Consider the following 22008-nt stretch of genomic DNA (forward strand, 5'->3'; position numbering starts at 1 on the left):
TAGAGTCTTGTTTTATAAATGCTTCTTGAGCTTACAATGGCCAGTGTAGAAGGCGACAAGCAGCCTGAGTTTGTCCCTTGGGAGGTTGATTACATATTTGAACACCCAATAGCAACTTAACATGGAACATGCCTTGGAGTCGTTGCCAACGCCCTTCACGGAACAGCTCTTTTAGGATATGAGGACCAAACACAATGAAACGTTCGTGTCCTACCATGTTGATGACTGCTACGGAGCAGGCGTGTTTATTATCCATTTCATTGACTGATAGACTTTCCAGACGTTCTTTACACTCCTGCACCAATAGCGTTTCGATCTCGTATGCAGAGCTCACTTTTAGTGCCGCTGACTGTTGCTGGGTATAACTATACGTTCATTGCGATAGCAGCGTTGGAAGTTTATCTCTACGCACCGACTTATAGCAAAGACCTCTGCTTGGAATATGCTCGGAAAAGTTCGCATAGATATGGAGAATTTTATGCGTGGTCTTGGGACTGCTGCGCCAGTTCTCTCCCACATTTCGAGCCGTCAGTGTAAAATTTGATTGTACCATCGCTTAACAGTAGCTTGAGAGCGGAGTTGTTCCATTCAGCGTCACTGCTGAGAGTAACGATGAACTTCGTAATGAAGTTTACACTTTTGGTAATATTGTCCCTTCGAAGAAGAGTCAGTGGTATTTACTCACTTAAATCCTTCAAGTGCTGAGAAGAGATTACCAAACCTTTTTTCTGTCATTTGAAGCAGTGTGTATGACAATCTGACCGATCACTAGGTGAAGCGGTATGAGATTTAGCATGACTTCAAGTGCAATTGATGACTATCCACTCAGGTAATGTAGTTGCCACAGTAATGACAAACACTTGCAAATATTTATCAGTATGCAAAATGAGTCCAAAATATTCAGCAGCAACAACAAAACAGCAAAAATTCTTTTACAGTTGTGTTCTCAAAATGTCGCCGATATTTTGTTGCTACTTTTATTGACAATATCATAGCAGCCACATTTTCTACTCCAGCTGTTGATTGAGCGACACTTGAATGAGCACTTGCATGCTCTACTAAAGCTGCGTAATATTTTGAACTTTTTGGCTGTTGTTATTATTATTGTTGCACGGCAAATGTAGGCCACAAACTCAATGCAATTGCAGTGATTTAGGAATTTGCTTTTGCCGACTAATTTTAAAGTTAATTAAACGACTGAAGAGTGGCAACAATGCGCAGCAAGTGATGGCTGGTCAAATTTTATTCCAAATTCCATTATGTGTGCTGCTTTGGAGGAAATATAATTTTTTGCAATTTTTTGCATTCATTCATTTGATTTTTGCGATTCTTTTTTTTTCATACTTCTTACTACTTACTTTTTCTTCATACTTCTTAGTTTTACTCAATTTCTTCTTTCATTACTTTCTGCTTTCCACATTTCTAATACTTTCTTGCATATGAATCAAGTTATTTTTTTCTTTATTATTTCATTATTTTTATATCTTACATTCTTCTTTCATGTTACCATACATCTATATACTCTCTCAGCTGCATTAAACGACCTCTTTCTTTTCCGCTTTTTTCTAATTTATTTCCTCCACTTCCTCTGCATCCGTACCTTTTTTCTTTTTTTTCACTTCTTTTTTTGTAGTCTTCCGTCTTTTTTCTCTCTAATATTTTCTTGTCTTCATGCACTTGCTCCAGTTTGTTCTTAATTGCCAACTTGTCTCTGTTCTCCATTTATTTTATTTATTTTGCTGCCGCTTTAGTGCGCTCTTGCAATTCTGTTTTTGTTCCTGTTGTTGTTGTTTACTTCTTCTACATTATTATTGTTTTTGTTGTTGTTCATGTTTTGTCTGTAATCGATTTTCGTTGTTCTCCAAAGCACACACTTAATAAACATATTTACAATTGTTGTTGTGCGCTGTTTTTCGTTTCTGGTTCTATGTTAGCTGTCAAATTGCTTAGTTGTTGTTTAGAAACATTGTTGCACTGTTGACAGCAACACCTACGTTATTGAAATTGTGTGTTTGGTATAATTGATTGTTTTTGTTGTTTTGTGATTTTGGATAGCGATGACTCTGGGATGATTTGGGTGTTTTTTTAATGATCAACATTTTTTTTTGGAATTTTGTATTTTTTATTTATTTATTTATTGTTTTTATGAAGAAATTATTGCAAAAAATAGCAACCAGAATTTCCTAATTTTGACAATCACTTTCACACTATGAATCGAAGCTATATAATATATCCTTAAGACGAGAAGATATGCTTTGATCGACATTTCTTGTTAATAAGGTGAGAGAAGAGATGCTTGGGCCAAAAATTGTTTGGTAATACCTTGGATTAAACAACAGCGATTGTGATTATTAAAATAAAACAACAATTATATCTAAATTCTTCGTTTTTCCTTTCACGAATAGAGTGGATACAGCTGAAGTAATAAGTTGATTATAAGGATCACGTAATTTTTTGGATATTTCCTTTTAGGTGCTTACAGGTACCCATAATGTCTACGGGTTGAAAAGTGCTTCTTATTTTCGTAAAAGTATGAAGGATTTTTAGAAGTGTTGGGACTCTGTGTAAGGACTTTAATGAAGCTTTTTTCTAAGACCAATTTGTTTAAAAGTATGCTAATTTTGATTCGACTCAGTTAAGTAATTTGAGTTCTTAGGTACTCCTATATCAAACCTCGGTATGACCCAAGGCTTGGTTAAGAATTCCTGGGTCCTTCGGAAGCTTTAAGCTTTTATGTGGCCCTATGCGCGGTTCATGTTTTGATAGCATTACTTCTCGTGGTCATTCAAGATTTGGATGCTAGAGAGACTAGATTATGATTTCGTATAGAGTTGTGGTAAAAATGGAGCAAAAATTTATTTTCGTATGCTTTAAGCTTTAATATCATCCAATGCCAACTTAAAGTTTTGATATCATTATTTCACGTGGTCATTTGAATTGTGGATACTAGAGAGGCTGTACTAAGATTTCGAGTCCTGACTTAGATGGAGCGAAAATTTGTCTTCGAAAGCCTTAAGCTTTTATATGACCCATGAGAGCTTAAAGCTATGATAACATTACTTCTCGTCATTAGAGACTTGGATGCTAGAGAGAATGGACTATGATTTCGAGGAGAGTCGTCGCAAAAGGAGAACGAAAATTTATCTCCGGAAGCTTTAAGCTTTTATATGATACAATGGGCGGTTAAGGTTTTGTTGTCAATTATATTATACCTCGTGGTCATTATATATTTTTTGCTGGACTATGATTTCTAGTAGAGACGTAGAGTCTGTTTGGGGCATTGAAAATTTATCTCCGGAAGCTTTAAGCTTTTATATGACACAGTCGTGGATTAATATTTTGGCATCTTGAGATCGTTAGATATTTCGATGGTAGATGATATAGTGTTTATTCTGATCCATAGTATAGGGAAGCTGAACTTTTCTCGGCAGCTTTAAGCTTTTATACGATCTAATGGTCTTTAGAGATTTTGAGAACAATTCCACATTCCTCGAGATCATTGAATTTTTGGTTCTTAGGTGGGTTAGACTTTATTTTTAAGAAGAGCTGTGGTTTAGAGAAATTTATCTACATCAGTATTAGGGTGGGTCAACAATAACGAATAATTATTTTTCGCTTCGAAAAACTTTCTAAGTATTAGAAATTGGATTATTTTGAGGCAATTTTTTTTTTGTTTCTTATGAATGAAAAACAACGCATTACAAATCGGAAAGCTCATAGTGAGTGGAATCCTCATTAAGGCACAACCGAGTCAACATATGTGAGCAAACAAAATTTAGGTTATGTTTTTCTCATTTCAAATGCTTCTATTCTCCTGAGAAATGGATGATATTGAGTAAAAAATGCCTCGAGAAAGAGTTTCCTCATTTTCCTAATTTGAGCAAATAATAAAGTCCAACCAAATAACTCACTTTTACGGCAATTTAGCTTATACTTAGCTTAACTATTACTGCGAAAGCCATCATTAAGGCATTAGGACTCATCATTACCCCAACAAAACACCACAAATTATCCGTTATTGAACATCATTGAAAATTTTCATGATTTTGACTCAAAGGCAAGCAGATTTTTTTATTGAAAATTCTCATGATTTCGACTCAAAGGCAAACAGATTTTTTCCCATAAAATTTTACGCGGATTTTACTTTCTAAAGACAATAGCAGAAGATAAATAGGCAATAACAACGCGAGAATCGACAGAATTCGCATAAAGGCAAAACATTCACTGTGCCACTTGCCACATTCGCCAAAGAACATTAATAAATTTATGCATACAAAAGCAGCTGCGTCTGCGCGGTGATGTGCAGTTAGGAGAGGAACAACAACAACAAGCATGAAAGTAACCGAAAGGCACGCTTGCATTCCCACAAAGCATAAATAATTGAGTGGGAGTTATTGTTGTTGGCGACACAGCAAGCGCTGGCAGCACAGCAACACAACAACACGACAACATAAAAGCTGCAATTGAAAAGCAACAACAACAACAGCGGTAAATACAAACAACGGCATCTGCATATCAACCTTGACCTTTTTCGACGCTTGCACGTAACGGTGCATTTATATCTAACTGCCCGACGACAAGTACTTTCGAATTAACTGCGCTAATCCCGCAATTCTTCACTCAATTCTTAAACTTCTTTCTTTCTTTGTACCTATGTATGGTTGTTGTTGCTGCTGTTGGCAATGTGTGCCGATTTCTGCCTGACGCTGCTGCTTGCTCGCTGTGCCACTACTGACCTACTGCAGCCCGCCTCCGGGCGACACAGCATCGTTTTGTACATTTTCATGCTACTTAGAATAATTATATGCAACATACGAGCACACGAGTGCACTTGAGTGCAAGTGTGCTTGTGTGTGTGTTGCAGCATTGATTGCTACAAAGTGTCAGCGCGGTCGTTTGTTGTTTGCATTCATGCCGTCAGGTTCGGCTCTGTTTGTCTGCTTGTGGTGTAATGTCGCCGTGACAGATGCTTTGATGGCTTATCTGTTGCATGCAACATGATTATCAACACCATCAACGGTGTAAGCTTAACGGTTGTGCTTGAATGCAAGTGCAATTTATGTGCATAATTTGCGAAATTTTCTATCTGAAGCGTAAATTTTAGGTTAAAATTGTTTTTTTTGTCTGTATAAAGTGGAAGTTTCTTGGAGGGAGCAAATGCTTTAAGGTGTGGCAAATAATGTTGAAATTTTACTTTTTTTGTAAAAATTGTTATTGCATTTTTTTATAAAAATATCTGATAACACTTTTGTTTCTCTTAGAAGAAGAAAGGATTGCTCGATGAAGGTTGTTAACAAACACAAGGAGAGCTTGCAGAAGCTTTGAAAGTCAGTAAAGCTTCCATTTCCGAACTATACACAAATAAAATACAATGCACAAATATGTATATTTAAAATTTAGGAAATTTGGTTTCATACTCATTAAAGTGTACTGGAGGATGATTCTGCATATTAGAAATGCCGCCTGAATGCTAAAAAAAAGTCGTTTTCGTTTTTTTTTTATTTTTCTACTTTTTAATGTACATAACTCTCTCGAAAACAAAAATTAGAACTTATTCTTTCAGTAACAACATATTTCGGTTCTGGTAGGATCAAAGTATCACATCGGGGAGAATATGGAAGATATGGCGTTATCAACCTAAACCAGATCTAAGAACTTACCAAAACAACATTCGTTTGATTAATTTTTGGTCGCCAAACTTTCACAGTTCTTTTGGGGTGAAATCCAAAAATTAGAAGAAAGATGAGAAAATGTTAAAGCTTCATATGGATAGTACTTTGATCAACAGTATAGTTTACGTTTCTTCAAAATGAACGTAAAGATTTTGAAAAAATGGAAGGAATGAAGCTATAGACCAAACACATATAAAAAAAGTACCCGGAAATTGTAATTTAAATTCTCCTAGTAAACGTTATTTAAAAAAAACATGTATATTGCTAATTTGGTAGAACTGTCCTTAATTACTATGGCAAATATGAACGTGATCTCTGCTAATTGGTAAAAAACCGTCATTAACGTTTGTTTCTTTCGGTTCCTCTACCTGACTCATACTATCTACTTCCATAGGAGTAGGCCTATTAAAATCCCTAGACCTATAATGTCCGCTGTTATTGTTAGTCCAGGTTAGTACTGTCTAGAAAAATTATTTGTCTTTTGTAGTCTGCTATTATGTTGACCCGCTCCATTTGTTTGACCTCGAAAATTGTATGTGTTATAAGTTCTATTATTTTGTTGCTGACTTGCAGAATTATTTGTATGTATTGGCCTGTAATTTTGTTGATTGATAAAACTATTAGCATATCTAAACTTTGTTGGCCCGTAAAATTATTTCTATTACTTGGCACATTATTCTGTGTCCTATAATCTTGATTTCTTCTTTGGAATCTATTGACATCTAAATTATTGGTTTTTTTAAATGAAGGGTTTAAATTACCTTTGTTTAACCCTATGAAGCCATATATAATTCCTGATAACTCAGTCAATGAAATTGAATACCTTATTGCATAAGCACAAGTTCCTGATGTGATTTGCTTAATACGTTGAGTCAGCATTTCTGAAAAAAATTTCCTTCATGCCTCCCCGTTTTAGTCGAGAGCTCCAAACTCAGTTATACTCATAATGTATTTATTTCCCTAGTTATGGTCAGGAACAAGAAATTTGTCTAGAATTTTGTATTTCTACCCAAATTCAATCATGTAAGAATCGTTTCGAATGTTGGAAAAGGCTTATGGCGGTTCAGTTTTATTGAAAACACAAGCCTACGAGTGATACAGAGCCTTCAAAAAAGATATAGAAATCGTTGAAGACAAGCTTCGTTCTGACGACCTTCGCCCTCTAGAGGACTTTCGACCTCTTCAACTAACGAATAGATTAAAATAGTGATACGGTGCTTGAAAATTATCTCGAGTCTGTTCGACTGATTTTCTTGGATATTTTTGGGTATGAAAGACGTTCTTGCTCGACTTGTCCCGATAAAATTGTTTTTTTTTTTTTTTTAAAAGTACCACAAAAAGATCTCTTTGAACACGCTTGTTCATGCGAATTCCAATCCCAAATTCATAGAGAGCATTATAACTGCCGATGAGACATGGGTTTATGAGTTTGACATGCAAAGAAGTCAACTACCATCTGAATGGAGGAAGAAACGAGCAGAAACTGAAAAAAAAACGCCAAAGCCGCTCAAAATAGTTTGTTTCCAAATAATTGTTATTTCAATACTTTTGTTGAATTGTAAAATTTAATTTAAAAATTTTATATTTTCTACAAAAATGTTGGCAAATTTTACTTTTTTTTATTTTCTTCTGCAAGTAAAGGAAAAATATCGACATTCTGATATAAAAAAAGTAATTTTGATTTGTAAGCTTAAAAATTTGCATTGTAATCGTTTTATTATATAAAATCTGCCTTAAATTTGTTTTTTAATTTTTGTAAATAACAAAAAAATAAGAAAAATATTTAGGTATTAGAAAAAAATACCAAAAGATTTTAATTTTTTGTTTCAATATTTTGATTTTCAATATTTGTACTTTGCAGAAGCCGAAACAAATACAAAGAGGTACACAAAAATACAATTTCTTTAAAATTAGTTTATATATTACAATAAATTATGTTTTTGCTTGCTCTTTAATCATCCACTTAAGCTTAATTGCTCAATTAATTAATGTTTCAAAACATTTAAAAATTTACTTGCTTTACAAGTTTCCTCTACTTCCACTTGTACACCGCGTTTTTCTACGTCATTTTTGTAGTTTTTTTGTATTATTTTAAAATCTACTCGTCACTGCTTTGAGCTCATTCATCTCTCACCATTACTTAGACTCACTATCTCTGCTCTCTGTGCTGAATTGCCACCTGATTGAAAGCTTTAAAACGAAACCAGCATATGTATGTATGTGTTTGTCTGCAGTGAATCAACTGGCTTCCGCAATCACTTTGCATTTAGCACATTTAACACCTTTTCGCTTTTAGCGTAAACTCAAAAGACATTCTTTTCTACTTTTTAACATTCTTCTTCGCAGAGCGATTGCATTCTATTAAAAAGCCAGCAACAAATTGGCCTCTTTTTACACATTTACATATGAATACGCGAGTAAACGAAAATTTCGTGTACCAGTAATCTAATTCTGGCCAGACACGAGTGAAATATTTAACACATATTCAAATGTGTATGTGTATGTGTGTGTATTTTTGCGTGTCCACATACTTAAGTTTTCAATTGGCGCTGTTCTTGTTTCGGCTGCCATGCAGTGGGGCTCAGAAATTGTCTTTGCGTGCATGCTCTTATATCCTTGACACTTTGATTGTGCAAATATTTGTGTTAAACAAGCCAACAAATAAGTTTGGTGGATTTAATAATAACAACAACAAATTGTGGAAGAGGATTTGTGGAAGAGCAACAAATGTGAGTTTATTTCGCCGCTTTGCGTGATAAGTGTGCTACATTGTTATGGCATTGGCGTGGCCCGTTAACTGATCCGTTAACGGAAGACAAAATTGCATTTAGATTTGTGGCACTTGCGTGTGGCCAGCGCAAAAATAAAGAAATGAAAAAAATCTGGAAAAATTTGTACGGTTTATGGTGCGTGTGGCGACAATTGTCCTCTTTCTGCCACTCAAATATCTAAACAACTAATTGCTAGTTTCATATTGCCTCAGGCGGCGAGTATTTCATAGTAATATTTGGTTGCTTATATGTAAGTATGTATGATTTACTGATTCATTTAGAAAAAAATTAAAAATCTTTCTTATGTAAATACATATTATATATGTATTATATATGTATCATTAGAAAGATTTGTAAATTTTTGAGATATGAATTTTGACTTAACAGCGAAGCGGATGGTATTTCTCTCACTCAATATTTCTAGCTCTAATATTTTAGATTGCGTTTAGATAGTTTTTAAGTTTGTATTATTTAATTTAATTTTTTATATCACATTTTGCGATTTTAAATATTTATTATTTTCTCTTTCTTTATTATAAGCTTTTTTAAACATTACAGTGATAATTTATCGATAGTTTATTCTATAACAGCGATATTTAAATAATCGCCGTAGAATTATTGCCCTATTAAAGGTTTCATGAGGATTTTGCGAAGAAAGTATCAATTTAACATCGATAATTTATCGATTGTTTATTCGATAACGCCAGTATTTCAAAAATGTCAGTAGATTTACTGTCCTATCAAAGGTTTCATGTAGATTTCGCGATAAAAGTAACAATTTAGCATCACTATTTAATCGATTTTTTATTTGATGAAAGCGATATTTTCAAAATTTTAGTAAAATTGTTGTCTTATTAAACGATTTATGGAGATTTTGATTTGCAATTATCATAATGGTGAAAACATATCGTAAATATGAAAATTTTCCTTTTGTAATTAATCGATAAATTATCGATATTTCGATAACTTTCCAATTTTAATTTTGTATTTACTCATGAAATCGGTGAATACTATAAAATCGTAAAACTAAGATGACTGTGTTAGTCTGTATATTTATATTATATTATATTAGCAGAGATATGTACATACATATGTATGTACATATATTCTATTAATTTGATCTATGGATATGCTATATACCATATTTTTTGAATTGAAAGTAAGTTTATATATGTACATACATATTTATATATATAATATCGATTAGTTATTACTCCAAAAACATAATTTTATCGATGTTTCTGACTATTTGACAATCCGACGAAATGAAGGAAGAGTTAAATAAAAGTTTTTATGTTGATCGGTTTTTGAATTTGTTCGATAAGTATCGATTGTTTCATTGAATCTCAATATTTTGCATCTTTCTATATTATTTAAATTAGTTCAAAAACCGCAAATTTTCTACATTTTAATTATCGATTATTCGCATAAATATGAGTTATATCGATATTTTTTATGTAAAGTTCCTTGATTTTAATTTTTACTGCATTTAAACTTACTAATTACTAAATTTACACCATTTTATAAAATATAAATTTTTTTCGATAAATATCGATTGCTTCGATGGATTTAATTATTTTGAATTTTTCAAAAAATTTGTAAGCACAGGCTTTTTTACTGCTTGAATATTTTAGTTATCGATTATTTCGATAAATATGAGTTATCGATATATTTCGTATAACAGTTAATATTATCGATTGTTCCGATATACATATATAAGCTGTAAAAATATTTTCATTGCAAAATTGGTTTATTGTAATTTCTATTGAATTTAAACTTAATAATTTCTAAATTTCAAAAAAATATTACTTTACATTTTTTTCGATATATGTATGTATATCGATTGTTCCGTTGAATTTTTTCGATTTTTTTAACAAATTTGTAAGTACATATATACTTCTTTACTGAAACCGTTTATTTTAGTTATCGATTATTTCGATAAATATGAGTTATCGATATATTTAGTACAACATTTATTAATATTATCGATTATTTCAATAAATATGAATTGAATCGATGCTTAAGCTGTACATTTTAAGCAATTTGATACTATCGATTATTTCGTTAAACAAGAACTTTTTCGATATCTTCAGTGTAAAATTTGTTGATATTATCGATTATATCCAATAATATGAGTTTTTAGCATAAAATTACTTGATATTAATTTTTGTTGTATTTTAACTTACCACAAAATGGTATGCCATCCGGCACCCATGTGCCTTTATCGCAAACACGTCGCGCCGGTCCCAGCAGCTCGAAGCCGCGTTCACATGTATAGGAAGCGACAGTGCCATGCGTCAAGTTCGCACTGGAAAATACGACTGTGCTGTGGGCTGGTGAACCAGGAAAACTACAAGGTGGTTCTGCAATAAGAAAAATAAATGAAATAATGATTAATAAAATTTTGTGGGATGACTGCGATACATGAAATAAAATATATAAAGCAAGTTATAAAATAGTTTAAAAATAGCTAGAAAATTTCAAATTAAAAAAAGTTAAGAAAACCCCTCACACAATTTCTATTTTGCTGACTAAAATTTTTCTCGCGAACTCAGTACTTGTAATTTAATTATAATTACCATTACTGCACTTCCTTATAGGTACCCATAAATTTTGACACAAATCCACGCAAGCCAATTTCTAAAATAAAAATAAAAAATTCCACACGAATAAAGTCACTTCTCAGCTGCAATGTGTGTTCAACGCATAAATTTCACTTTTCCTGATGAATTACGCATAAAGTTACGTAACAACGCACAGCACACAGCTGGTTTCTGCGTAGAAGTGAACTTCCTTGTGGCTGTCAGCAGTAAAGCTTTTAAGCTGTGCAACATACACCCAACTCGAAATAATGACAGTTGCTGACACTAACACACTAACTGACTGACAGACAACGCGAGCATTAAAAATCCTGGCTTGGAAGTGCGTCACGCGGCGCTTACATGCATGTGGAGCGATAAAACGGGGAAATTATGCACACAGGTACACCTTACATTAATCGAGAAATAATTTCGTTGTTTTAGACTATCGTTATATAAGTCATACAGGCCATAAAAATGGTGTATATGCAGTAGTATACGCTAATTTTGAAAATTTCCCACGCCCCTTGGCGCTGGCGCAGCAGGGCATATATACCTTATGAACTTTGATTATGCATATATATGTATGTATTTATGTGTGTGTGTGATAGATGTGCGCAATTGTCATGCGCGCAGCAGTAATTGCGAGGTGATTAAGTCCAAGCAATTAGTTGGTATTGTCAAGCGACCCAAGCAAATTGCAGCAACAGTTGGAGTACTATATACATGTTTATGTAACATAATTTCCATAAGTATATATACATATGTATATATTATAGTCTCATAAGTCGCATATGCCTAACAACTGCTTGACTTTCAATTTCGTAATAACTAATTTGACTGCCTACTGACCGTTTTGACCTGTGGGCCGCCACTGCGTATGAGTAATCATACGATTTTGTAATAATAAAGTATAAATTTCATATATCAGCAATAAAATTTAGTTTCTTTGTATTTTTCATATATTTTATGCGTTTTATTATATGTAGTTACTCTTTAGTATAACGCCAATGCATTTGCTCGGTTTCACTGCAATTTTTTTTTAGCTCTTTTGGTCTGCTGCGGCAATCGTTTGTTTAAGCTTCTTCAATTCACTGCGTTGCTGTGCATCGTAATTGCTCGTAACTAGCACGGAAGTGACTTGTGTAAGCTGATAAGTTATAGGTTATAAAAAGATATAAAAGCTTGTAAATATTGCAAGAGATGCTTGTTAGTTGGATTTTCTAATTTTTAGATTTTAATTTTCTGTTTTGATATATGAATGCTATGAAGCTTTATTGCGAAATTTAATGGTTGGTCAAGTAGCAAATTATTTATGGTGAATGATAAAGACAACTGAAAGATTGTAGAATAATGAAAGAAGGTTATCCAGCGCCAAGTGAGTTTGAAGGGCAGTACTTTTTCCTAACGTAGTCAGATTTCAATTATTATATACATATATTTAATATTTGAAATGTAGGCATATACCATTTTTGTTTCCAGAAATAGTTGATATATATTTTGAACTGTCTCTCTGTAAAATTATTTATTTGTTATATGTGTATATAAAATTTCCATTTAAGTTTGAAGCCAATCTTCATAGCAAAAATGGACTAAAAATATTTTCTTTATTTTGCTTGTGTTCAGATTTTTCACCATTTTCTAGGCCCCTAAATGTAGCGAAGAATTTTTTGATTGCCAGATTAAATTAATATACTATACACTAGACACCGTACGTATACCACAATTTTTTCAATTTTAGTAAATCTGAAAAGTCGATATAAACTAGTTTTTAAGATTTAAAAAAAATTTTTAAATAACGGGTGATTTTTTTGAGGTTAGAATCTTCATGCATTAGTATTTGACAGATCACGTGGGATTTCAGACATGGTGTCAAAGAGAAAGATGCTCAGTATGCTTTGACATTTCATCATGAATAGACTTACTAACGAGCAACGCTTGCAAATCATTGAATTTTATTACCAAAATCAGTGTTCGGTTCGAAATGTGTTTCGCGCTTTTTTATCGACAAATTTTGTTCAGCGATGAGGCTCATTTCTGGTTGAATGGCTACGTAAATAAGCAAAATTGCCGTATTTGGGGTGAAGAGCCGTTCAAGAACTGCCCATGCATCCCGAAAAATGCACTGTTTGGTGTGGTTTGTACGCTGGTGGAATCATTGGACCGTATTTTTTCAAAGATGCTGTTGGACGCAACGTTACGGTGAATGGCGATCGCTATCGTTCGATGCTAACAAACTTTTTGTTGCCAAAAATGGAAGAACTGAACTTGGTTGACATGTGGTTTCAACAAGATGGCGCTACATGCCACACAGCTCGCGATTCTATGGCCATTTTGAGGGAAAACTTCGGACAACAATTCATCTCAAGAAATGGACCCGTAAGTTGGCCACCAAGATCATGCGATTTAACGCCTTTAGACTATTTTTTGTGGGGCTACGTCAAGTCTAAAGTCTACAGAAATAAGCCAGCAACTATTCCAGCTTTGGAAGACAACATTTCCGAAGAAATTCGGGCTATTCCGGCCGAAATGCTCGAAAAAGTTGCCCAAAATTGGACTTTCCGAATGGACCACCTAAGACGCAGCCGCGGTCAACATTTAAATGAAATTATCTTCAAAAAGTAAATGTCATGAACCAATCTAACGTTTCAAATAAAGAACCGATGAGATTTTGCAAATTTTATGCGTTTTTTTTTTAAAAAAAGTTATCAAGCTCTTAAAAAATCACCCTTTACATATTTTTTGAATTTTTGTATATTTACATATATTTTTTCTTCATTATCTTGTCTTTAGATATTGTCTACGTCACTAAATATAGGCCAATAATTATGATTGACGAGATTTGAATACTTTACTCCCGAAAATATGGTTTTTCGTAATTTTTCAGATTTATCGAGATTTCTTCTAGTTGCTAGATTTAATTAGTATGGTCCCGAATTTGAAAATACATTTTTTCATAACTTTTGAGATTTATGTTTTATTTATGTTTCTTCTCATTATTTTTTTTCGAGACTCCGTCTAGTCTCCTTAATGTAGGCAAGATATTAATAATTTCAAAATTTGATTACTATGTTCTTGAACTTGAGAGATTTTTAATATATAATTGTATATTTTTTTAGGTTTATATTATCTTTTCTTCATTATTTAGTTTCAAGATTTTGTTTAGGCTCCTAAATGTGGACAAGAGATTTTTATTGCCAGAATTCATAACAATACTGCAGTATTTGAGAGAGTTTCAAAATAAAATTTGTTGAATTTGTAGAGGTTTATACTACTTTTTTCTCCACTATTTAGTTTCGAGATTCCTCCAAGTCTCCTAAATGTAGGCAATAGATTATTGATTGCCAAATTTCAATACAATGCTCTCGAATTTGAGAGACTTTGAATATATAATTTTTGATTTATTGAGGTTTATGTTATCTCTACTTCATTATTTTCTTTCCATATCATTTTAAGCTCCTAAATGTAGGCAAGAAACTATTGGTTGTCAGATTTAATTACTATGCACCCGAAAGTATGCAATAAATATTTAAATTATGATGGTTTTGTAAATATAATGAACTTTTTTCAATATAAGAATACGTTATATTTTATAAATATATTTTTCTTGGAAATTCTTGAGATTTTCATAGCTAAAATTGTTTTTTATAAAATAATCCAACTTCTTGTTTTTTAATTACGTTAGCTTGTATTGAATATCATTTGTATAATCCCTCAGTATTTATTGCAACATAACAATTCAATGCAAGAATGCAGAAATATTACATTTAATCCACCAAGCACTGCCATAAACCCTAACCACTTCTGTTCGTACTTAATTCAGCAATAACTTGTAAAGTATTTAGCTTGTAATGCTTCCCGCGCAAATAGTAAATATTCACTGTTACACAATAAAATACTTAACCGATGAGTGGCGAGCATTCCTGTACACACACTTCGCAGAGTAATACATACCTTCACTCTTATATATTATACTAGAGTTAGTGTAGAAATTTATTTCCTCCTACCAACCGGGCACTAAAGACTTAAGACACAAACTTTCAACAGCAAGAAATATGTATGTTTGTTTGCTGGAAACTGGAAATTAATTGCAAACCGGCAAACGATTAGCTTCGCCATCATGAGCTGTTAAGCGTTTCAAGCCATACCCGTGCCGTGGCGGCGGTGCTGCAAGAAAATGCTGATCGGCTATGGCTGCGCGCACATTTTCAAGAGCAGCTAGGGGAAGAGCAAATTTACCGTTGCGTGCACAAATGTTAGCATGTTGTTGCTGTTGTTTCTTGTAGTGCTGCCCATGACGCCGTCATTGGCACTTGTTCTCGCCAACTTGATGGGCGATGAGTGTGCAGACACACACACATATAACAATATGTTTATAAGTTGTGTACGTTGTAACCGTTATGCAGTTATTGATTGCTTGATAGCGGAAAAATAATTGTTGTGAAAAATTTATTACCGAAAGTTCAACAATAAAAATTATTAATAATAATTCACTTCATTCTTAAGCGTTGGGTGGCACGGTATTTGGGCTGCATAGAGTGATTGGCATTGAAAATAATTTATATTTTTATGAATTTGAGAAATCGCTTGTGTGGTAGATGGCCATTAATTAGATAAAATATGATTTAATAGAAAAATATTTTTGTGTCAAAAATTTTATTTTGAAAAATAATTTTTTTTTTGTTAAAAATTTTTTTTTGAAAAAAAAAACTAAAAAATATTTTTTGTAAAAAATTTATTAAACAAAAAATATTATTTTTTTTGAATTTTTTTTACAAAAAATATAATTTTTTTTAAATTTTTTTATTGACGAAAGATATAATTTTTTTTTAAGTCAAAATTTTCATTTTGATAAAAATATAATTTTTTCTCCTGTAAATTTTTATTAAAAAATAATTTATATTTTGATGAAATTGAGCGGTAGAAAGCAATTAATTGAATAAACATTTGAATTAATTAAAAAATTCTTCTATGTCGATATTTTTATTGTGAAAACTAAATATATTTTTTGTTAAAAAGTTTATTTAGACAAAAAGAATGTTGTTGTTTTGCAAAAATTTTTATTTTCAAAAAATATTATTTTTGCAAAAAGTAAAAAAAGATTCTTTTGAAAATATATAATTGTTTGTCTTGTAAATTTTTATTTTGAAAAAAAAAATTTAGTTTTTGTAAAAAATTTTGTTTTGAAAATAATTTAATTAATTTTTTGTTTTTTTAACAATATATATATTTTTTCATTCATTTCATAATTAATTTTGTAAAAAAGGCAATTTGTGAAAAATTTCACAAATTTATAAGAATGTTTTGTAAAGTTAAAAAAAAAATTATTTCGTAAAATATGTAATTTTTATAACAAATTTGAAAACCTTACTGAAACATATTTTTTTTGTAAAAAAAGTTGGTACAAATGTTCACAATTTTACCCGAAATTGATTTTTTGAAGAAATTTTATGTTTTTTAAAAGTTTTTATTTTGAAAATAAGAAATATATAATTTAAAATGTATAATGTATTATGTAATTTGACAAATTCACAGAAATTGAAAAATATATTTTTTTATTTTTTTTGTAAAAAATTTAATTTAAAAGTTAATATTTTTTTTGTAAAAAAAATTAATTTAAAAAAACTTCTAAGTGTTTGACAGGATTAGCAGAAAATATTTTTTTTTAAATTGTAGAAAAAAAATAAAAAATTTCACTAAAATATTTTTTTATAAAATAATTTATTTTGCAAAAAATTTTATTTTGAAAATAAGATAATATTTGTTTGTGTAAAAAAGTTGAAAAATTTACCGGAACATATTTGTAACAGAAAATTAAAAAAAAAAAAAATATTTTTATTAAAAAAATAAATTTTGCTTGAAAACTTCCTGAATTATCGCACTGCCTGCTTATCAACTTTCAAATTTTTAATTATTTTTTTTCCTACATGAAAAATTTCCTTAAAGTAATTACAAAAATCGTTTATTCAAGTTTTAATTATCAAAATGAAATTCAAACCTCCAATCAAATGATTTTTGAATTTAGACAAAAATAGTGCAATAAAACTGTTTTTTGGTGAAAAACATGCAACTCGCCTGAAAATGCAATATTTTCCGCCTTTTACACCAATCACGTGTATCAACCTACACTCATACATATATACATGCACACACACACAAAAACTTAAATGCCCGCTAAGCCCGTTCGCCATTCACCAAGTACGCGCAGCAAGCACCGATAAAGGCAATTAAGCCGCTATTTATTATTATGTAAAGCACTTGCACTACTAGACGTTGGTCGCCACATTAATGGGGACGACAAGTGGCCACCAGCCGCCACCGCCGTGGCATAAACGCCGCTGCTGACTTGTTACAATTCTTTTGTTTTACTTATGTGTATTGCTAAATTTTGCTGTTGGCATTCCGGTGTTGAGGTTACTGCTTGTATGTTTGTTGTTGTTCTTGTTGTTGTGCGCTTGCTCCTTATTTGATGTAAGCGGCGCTGAATATCAGGTTACACTACTTTTCCAGCCAAGTACTTGCGGTGGTTGCGATTTTTTAGTGCCTGTTGTTGTTGTTGTTTTTGTTGTTGTAACAAGCCTGCGGCAATTTAGTGTCTGCACTAGTTTTAGCCACTTCTGGTTTGCCGTTAATCGGAGCGGCGCAAGTGTTTGATGGCATTTCACGTTGATGGTGCTTTCTTGTTGTTTTTTTTATTACTTCTTTTGTTGTTTGTAATGATTTTTGTTGTTTTTTGGTTTTTTGCGCTTTTGCTTGCGGTGATTGTGCTAACTAAAGGTGACTAAGAGTAGGTTGTATGGTAGTCGACTTCGCAGAAATTGCTGCTTTTGATTACCTTAAAATGAAAGTTGAGTCAATTTGATTGGTTGATTATGCTGAAGTTGCATACATATATGGTGCTGCCCTGCTGATTTAATGCTAAGCTTATATAAGTGCGGTATTATCTGATAAAAGTACATTCTACTAATCTAAACTACTTATTTGCTGTGTATAAACTGTGGTTGTCTACTTTTGAAAGCTTTGAGTATATGAATTTTTGATTAAAAATTTCCATCAGTTCGAAATTGTTGGGAATATGTTGCTCTATAAGAATTCCCAATGCTCAAAAATATTTCTTTAAGCAAATTTTTAAGGTATTATATCTTTTTCGCGATATACGGTTTTTTTACACTTAAATTCAATATTAGTTTTTTGTTTGGCCTACCCCAAATAAGTATAATTCTTTTCGCTTTTGTCTTGCGGATATCTATAAACATATCTACAATCTATCATATGTTATCTTTTACCTAAGTTGAATGTAATATTTCACTTTTAAATATAATTTATTGTGGTATATTGCTCCTAAATGTATACAACGAAAAATATTTCAAATACTTTTATACAAAAAAAATGGAGAAAATATATTTAAGCCTTCTTTAAGTTTATTAGTAAAGCTTTTTTTTAAATAATTTTCAGCCTTCAAAAGTGTGTCTCATTATTTGTCATCGTAAATGGCATATAAAATATAATTTATTTGTGTGCATAAGTGAAAACTCCTAAAGGTATACTACGAAAAATACTTTAAATAGCTTTTTACAGGAAAAAAGAGTGCATTTTTTGTAAATCTACTCTCAGCTGATAAGTAAATTTTTTTCAAGGATTTATTTCAGGAAAGTTATGTAAAATTACTAAGCCTTCATTTGTAATTTTGTAAATTTAACATAAAACCAGATTACAGAAATGTTAGTAATAGTTTGGGTTAACATTGTATAGTAGAATATCTCGAAATACAAAATGCATATATTTTTAGAAAATAAATATTTATTAAACTTAATATATGACATTTAAATTCCACAGAATCCTTGTTTTTCTAAATATAATTGCAATTATGAAGATTACTATCGAACGATCATGATCGAATCTCTAAACCGCGAAAAGGAAGAATAACTAGCGTGCTGTTGTAAACTCAATAAGGCAGAAGAGAGAAGATTACTAAGGTCTCAAGGCCATACAAATGTTTATTAGCCCTAATGCGTTCAGTAAAGTGGCCTTCTGCATCTAGAATTTCATTATCAGGTCATTCTTGATGCATTAGTGTATCTCTCCTAACCTTTCTTCTAACCATATGCATGTATATATTATTGTTTTAAATACGATTAATCGACTGAGAAGTTCTATAATGTACTACGAATGAAATTTTTTCATGTCCCCTAAAGGTATGCTTTGTTTATCAAACTAATAGCTTATTTAGTATAAAAGTTTATAAATTTGATGGCAGCTTCAGCATAAATGCCATAAATAAGCATACGATGATAAAACCTCAGTATATTACTATAAAACTTAAAGCCTATTTTATAGTGTTTTTAAAGGGTTACGTGGGTTTGAAATTTCAAAAAACCATTTTTTTTAGTATTTTTCAATACTATGCCATGTTTAGAATATTTTCCCAAAGTTTCAAAGCAATCGCAATAGGAAATAGAATCTTTGGTAGAGTGACCCGCCAGGCTAGACCGGTCAGCTGCTTCAATCAGTGATCGTGTTTTTCCCGAAACATTGTCGATCTTTGATCGTGTTTTTTCTCGAAACATTGTTTTTTAATTCCGTGATCACGATTTCTCAGCAACTAGTGAAGCGATCTTATTGAAATCTTACAAAAAACAAGATGATCTTGTGATTGATTGAGGAATTGTTTTTCAAATGGAACTAATTTTTTTAACGGAATTCTCCTTAATTGTTACACTTAGAAGCATATTGTTTTATTTGCCGCTTTGCCAAAAATTAGTTTTTTCTTAAAACTTTCGTTTAATCACGACATACCACATACCCATCTACTAACCAATGAAGTTTGCTATTTTGATTTTAGATGAATCCGTCGTCTGTTACACCGACCACCGCCAGGAGACGTTTTTGAGTGGTGCCTCTGGAAACCAGCTATAAATGTCTGAATTTTCAAAAATATTTTAGGAAATACTAATGAAATATTATTCAAATGTTTCTCTTTGAAATTCTCAGAAGTTGTAATAAAATAACTCCTTTATTATATGAAAAATGGTGAAAATGGCATTTTTTGGCCGTTAAAACCCACGTTCTTTCTTAATTAGCAAACATTTGGAAGAATATTCTCAAATTATTTGAAGTCATGTGGCCAGAGGAAATATCTGTTAAGCAAAATTATTCCTTACAAAGCAGTCTGTATACTTTACCTCTTTAATGAACTCAAATATGTATATACAGTTTTTATAAAACATAACTCGAATTTAGCTACTTTTGTACTAAAATATTTTTTGAAATTTTTTCCAATTCCAATAAATCTAACAAAAAATGGCAAAGTTGACTAAATTGTAAATTGAAAATATTAAATTAACGAAATAAAAAAATTTAAAGTACAAAAAAGAAAAAAAATTAATGTTTGGGCTAATTTAAATACGAAATTAGTAACAGTTCTGTTTTACAGCTTACAAAGCTTCCACTTGACCTGATCTGATATGCTTGCTGTTGCTGAGCATACACAGTAGAAATTAATTACATTTGTAATCATAAATTTCTGACAGCAACTCCCACGCTGTGCAGTCACTGAAGCATTTAGTTAGACAAAAACAGACAAAATATGTTAAGGCGAGATAAAAAAATAGTAAAAACAAAAAGAAAGAAGCTCAACAAATATTTTAATGTATTATTTATTTTTAACGTTATGGACCAAATTATAAAAACTATTATACATATATTTATGCGAAGAGGTTGCATTCCCTGGCGCAAGTCAGCAAAAAGGCGTTTTCTTTTTTTTGGTGAGATATTATTCTTAATTACTAAATAAAACTGATATACATTTACGCAATTGAGTGAACTTTAATAGTCGGTCATTCATTTGAAAAATTTTTGGATTCCTTTGCTTTCATAGCCGATCTCTAGAAAGACCTCCGGAAAGGATATCGAGCGGTGAACAAGATTTTTCTACTTAAAATTATCTCAAATACAAAAGAAGAAATATTATTACTAAATATGAATATTAAAGAGTTGATCAAAAAAGTTTTGAAAATAACAAAAAAAAATTTTGAATTAACCAGTCCCGCAAAAACGTTGATAAAAGTGTTAGTTCGCATAAAGATTTAAAAATATTTTATATCGATCGATATTAGTGCACTAGGTAAACAGCTAAATAACCCCCAAACGTTGAGCTTTCTTTTGCACCGATATATGTACATATATGTATGTATAGTATATGCATCTTAAAATATCTCAAAATTTCTCATTTCACTTTATCTTAACTCTGCATTCATAAATACATACAAACATATGTATGTACATATGCGCGTGCAGGTATTTCCCTTTTTATTGAACCGAACCTAAACTTGTTGCCACACAAAGATCACATCAGTAAAATCATCACACTGATGACTGCGCAGATGGTACTTGCTCGAACACAAAAATATTCCCAACTCAATCGCGATGTGAAGCAGCAGTGAAAGTGATATCTACACCGGAGAAAACAACAAAAAAAGAAGCTACAAAAACAAGCAGCAGGAGAAATAAAAGAAAAATGGAAATGAAGAAGAAGAAGAAAAAAAGCAACAACAAAGTCTTGTATAAATCAGAAATAAACTGGAAAATACAACAACTGCACAGCCACAACGAAAGACGCACAACAACAACAATGCGAGAGAGAGAGGTAATACTAATTATGATTGTTAACCTACGCAGCTTTCTTATTACCCACCGAGACGACTGCAGTTGAATTGTTGGCCGTCAGACACAATCACAAAACACACACACGCACACAAGCATTTGCTGCTTTCGTATTTGTAATGCTAAAGCAGTTACTTTTCGCTTTGTTGTTGTTGTGTTTTCCAGTTTTTTTGGTTTCTTTTTTCATTGTTGCGTTTGTGAAAAGCTTTGTGCTTATGTGTTTAGGTTAGCTAACGGTAAGGTGACGATTGCTATTGGATTTCGGTCAGCAAGTGCTGGCTTACAAACACAATCGTCTATAAATAGACGTTGACAAAACGGTAC

At 31.7% G+C, this 22008-nt stretch overlaps 1 protein-coding gene across 5 annotated transcripts in view; it reads right to left on the bottom strand.

Moving 5' to 3' along the window:
* Window positions 1–22008, bottom strand: part of LOC105227463 (uncharacterized) — a 93586-nt gene that overhangs the window by 21413 nt on the left and 50165 nt on the right. For all 5 annotated transcript variants that reach the window (XR_007422667.1, XR_007422666.1, XR_007422665.1 and 2 more), the window contains exon 3: window positions 10630–10806. Coding sequence is in view for 1 of the 5 variants with exons in the window: in XM_049455609.1 (XP_049311566.1) it covers window positions 10630–10806 (177 nt within the window). In the remaining 4 variants the exon portion in view is untranslated. The remainder of the gene's footprint in view (window positions 1–10629; window positions 10807–22008) is intronic.

This window comes from Bactrocera dorsalis, chromosome 4 (genome assembly GCF_023373825.1).
Source record: "Bactrocera dorsalis isolate Fly_Bdor chromosome 4, ASM2337382v1, whole genome shotgun sequence".
Classification (NCBI taxonomy): domain Eukaryota; kingdom Metazoa; phylum Arthropoda; class Insecta; order Diptera; family Tephritidae; genus Bactrocera; species Bactrocera dorsalis.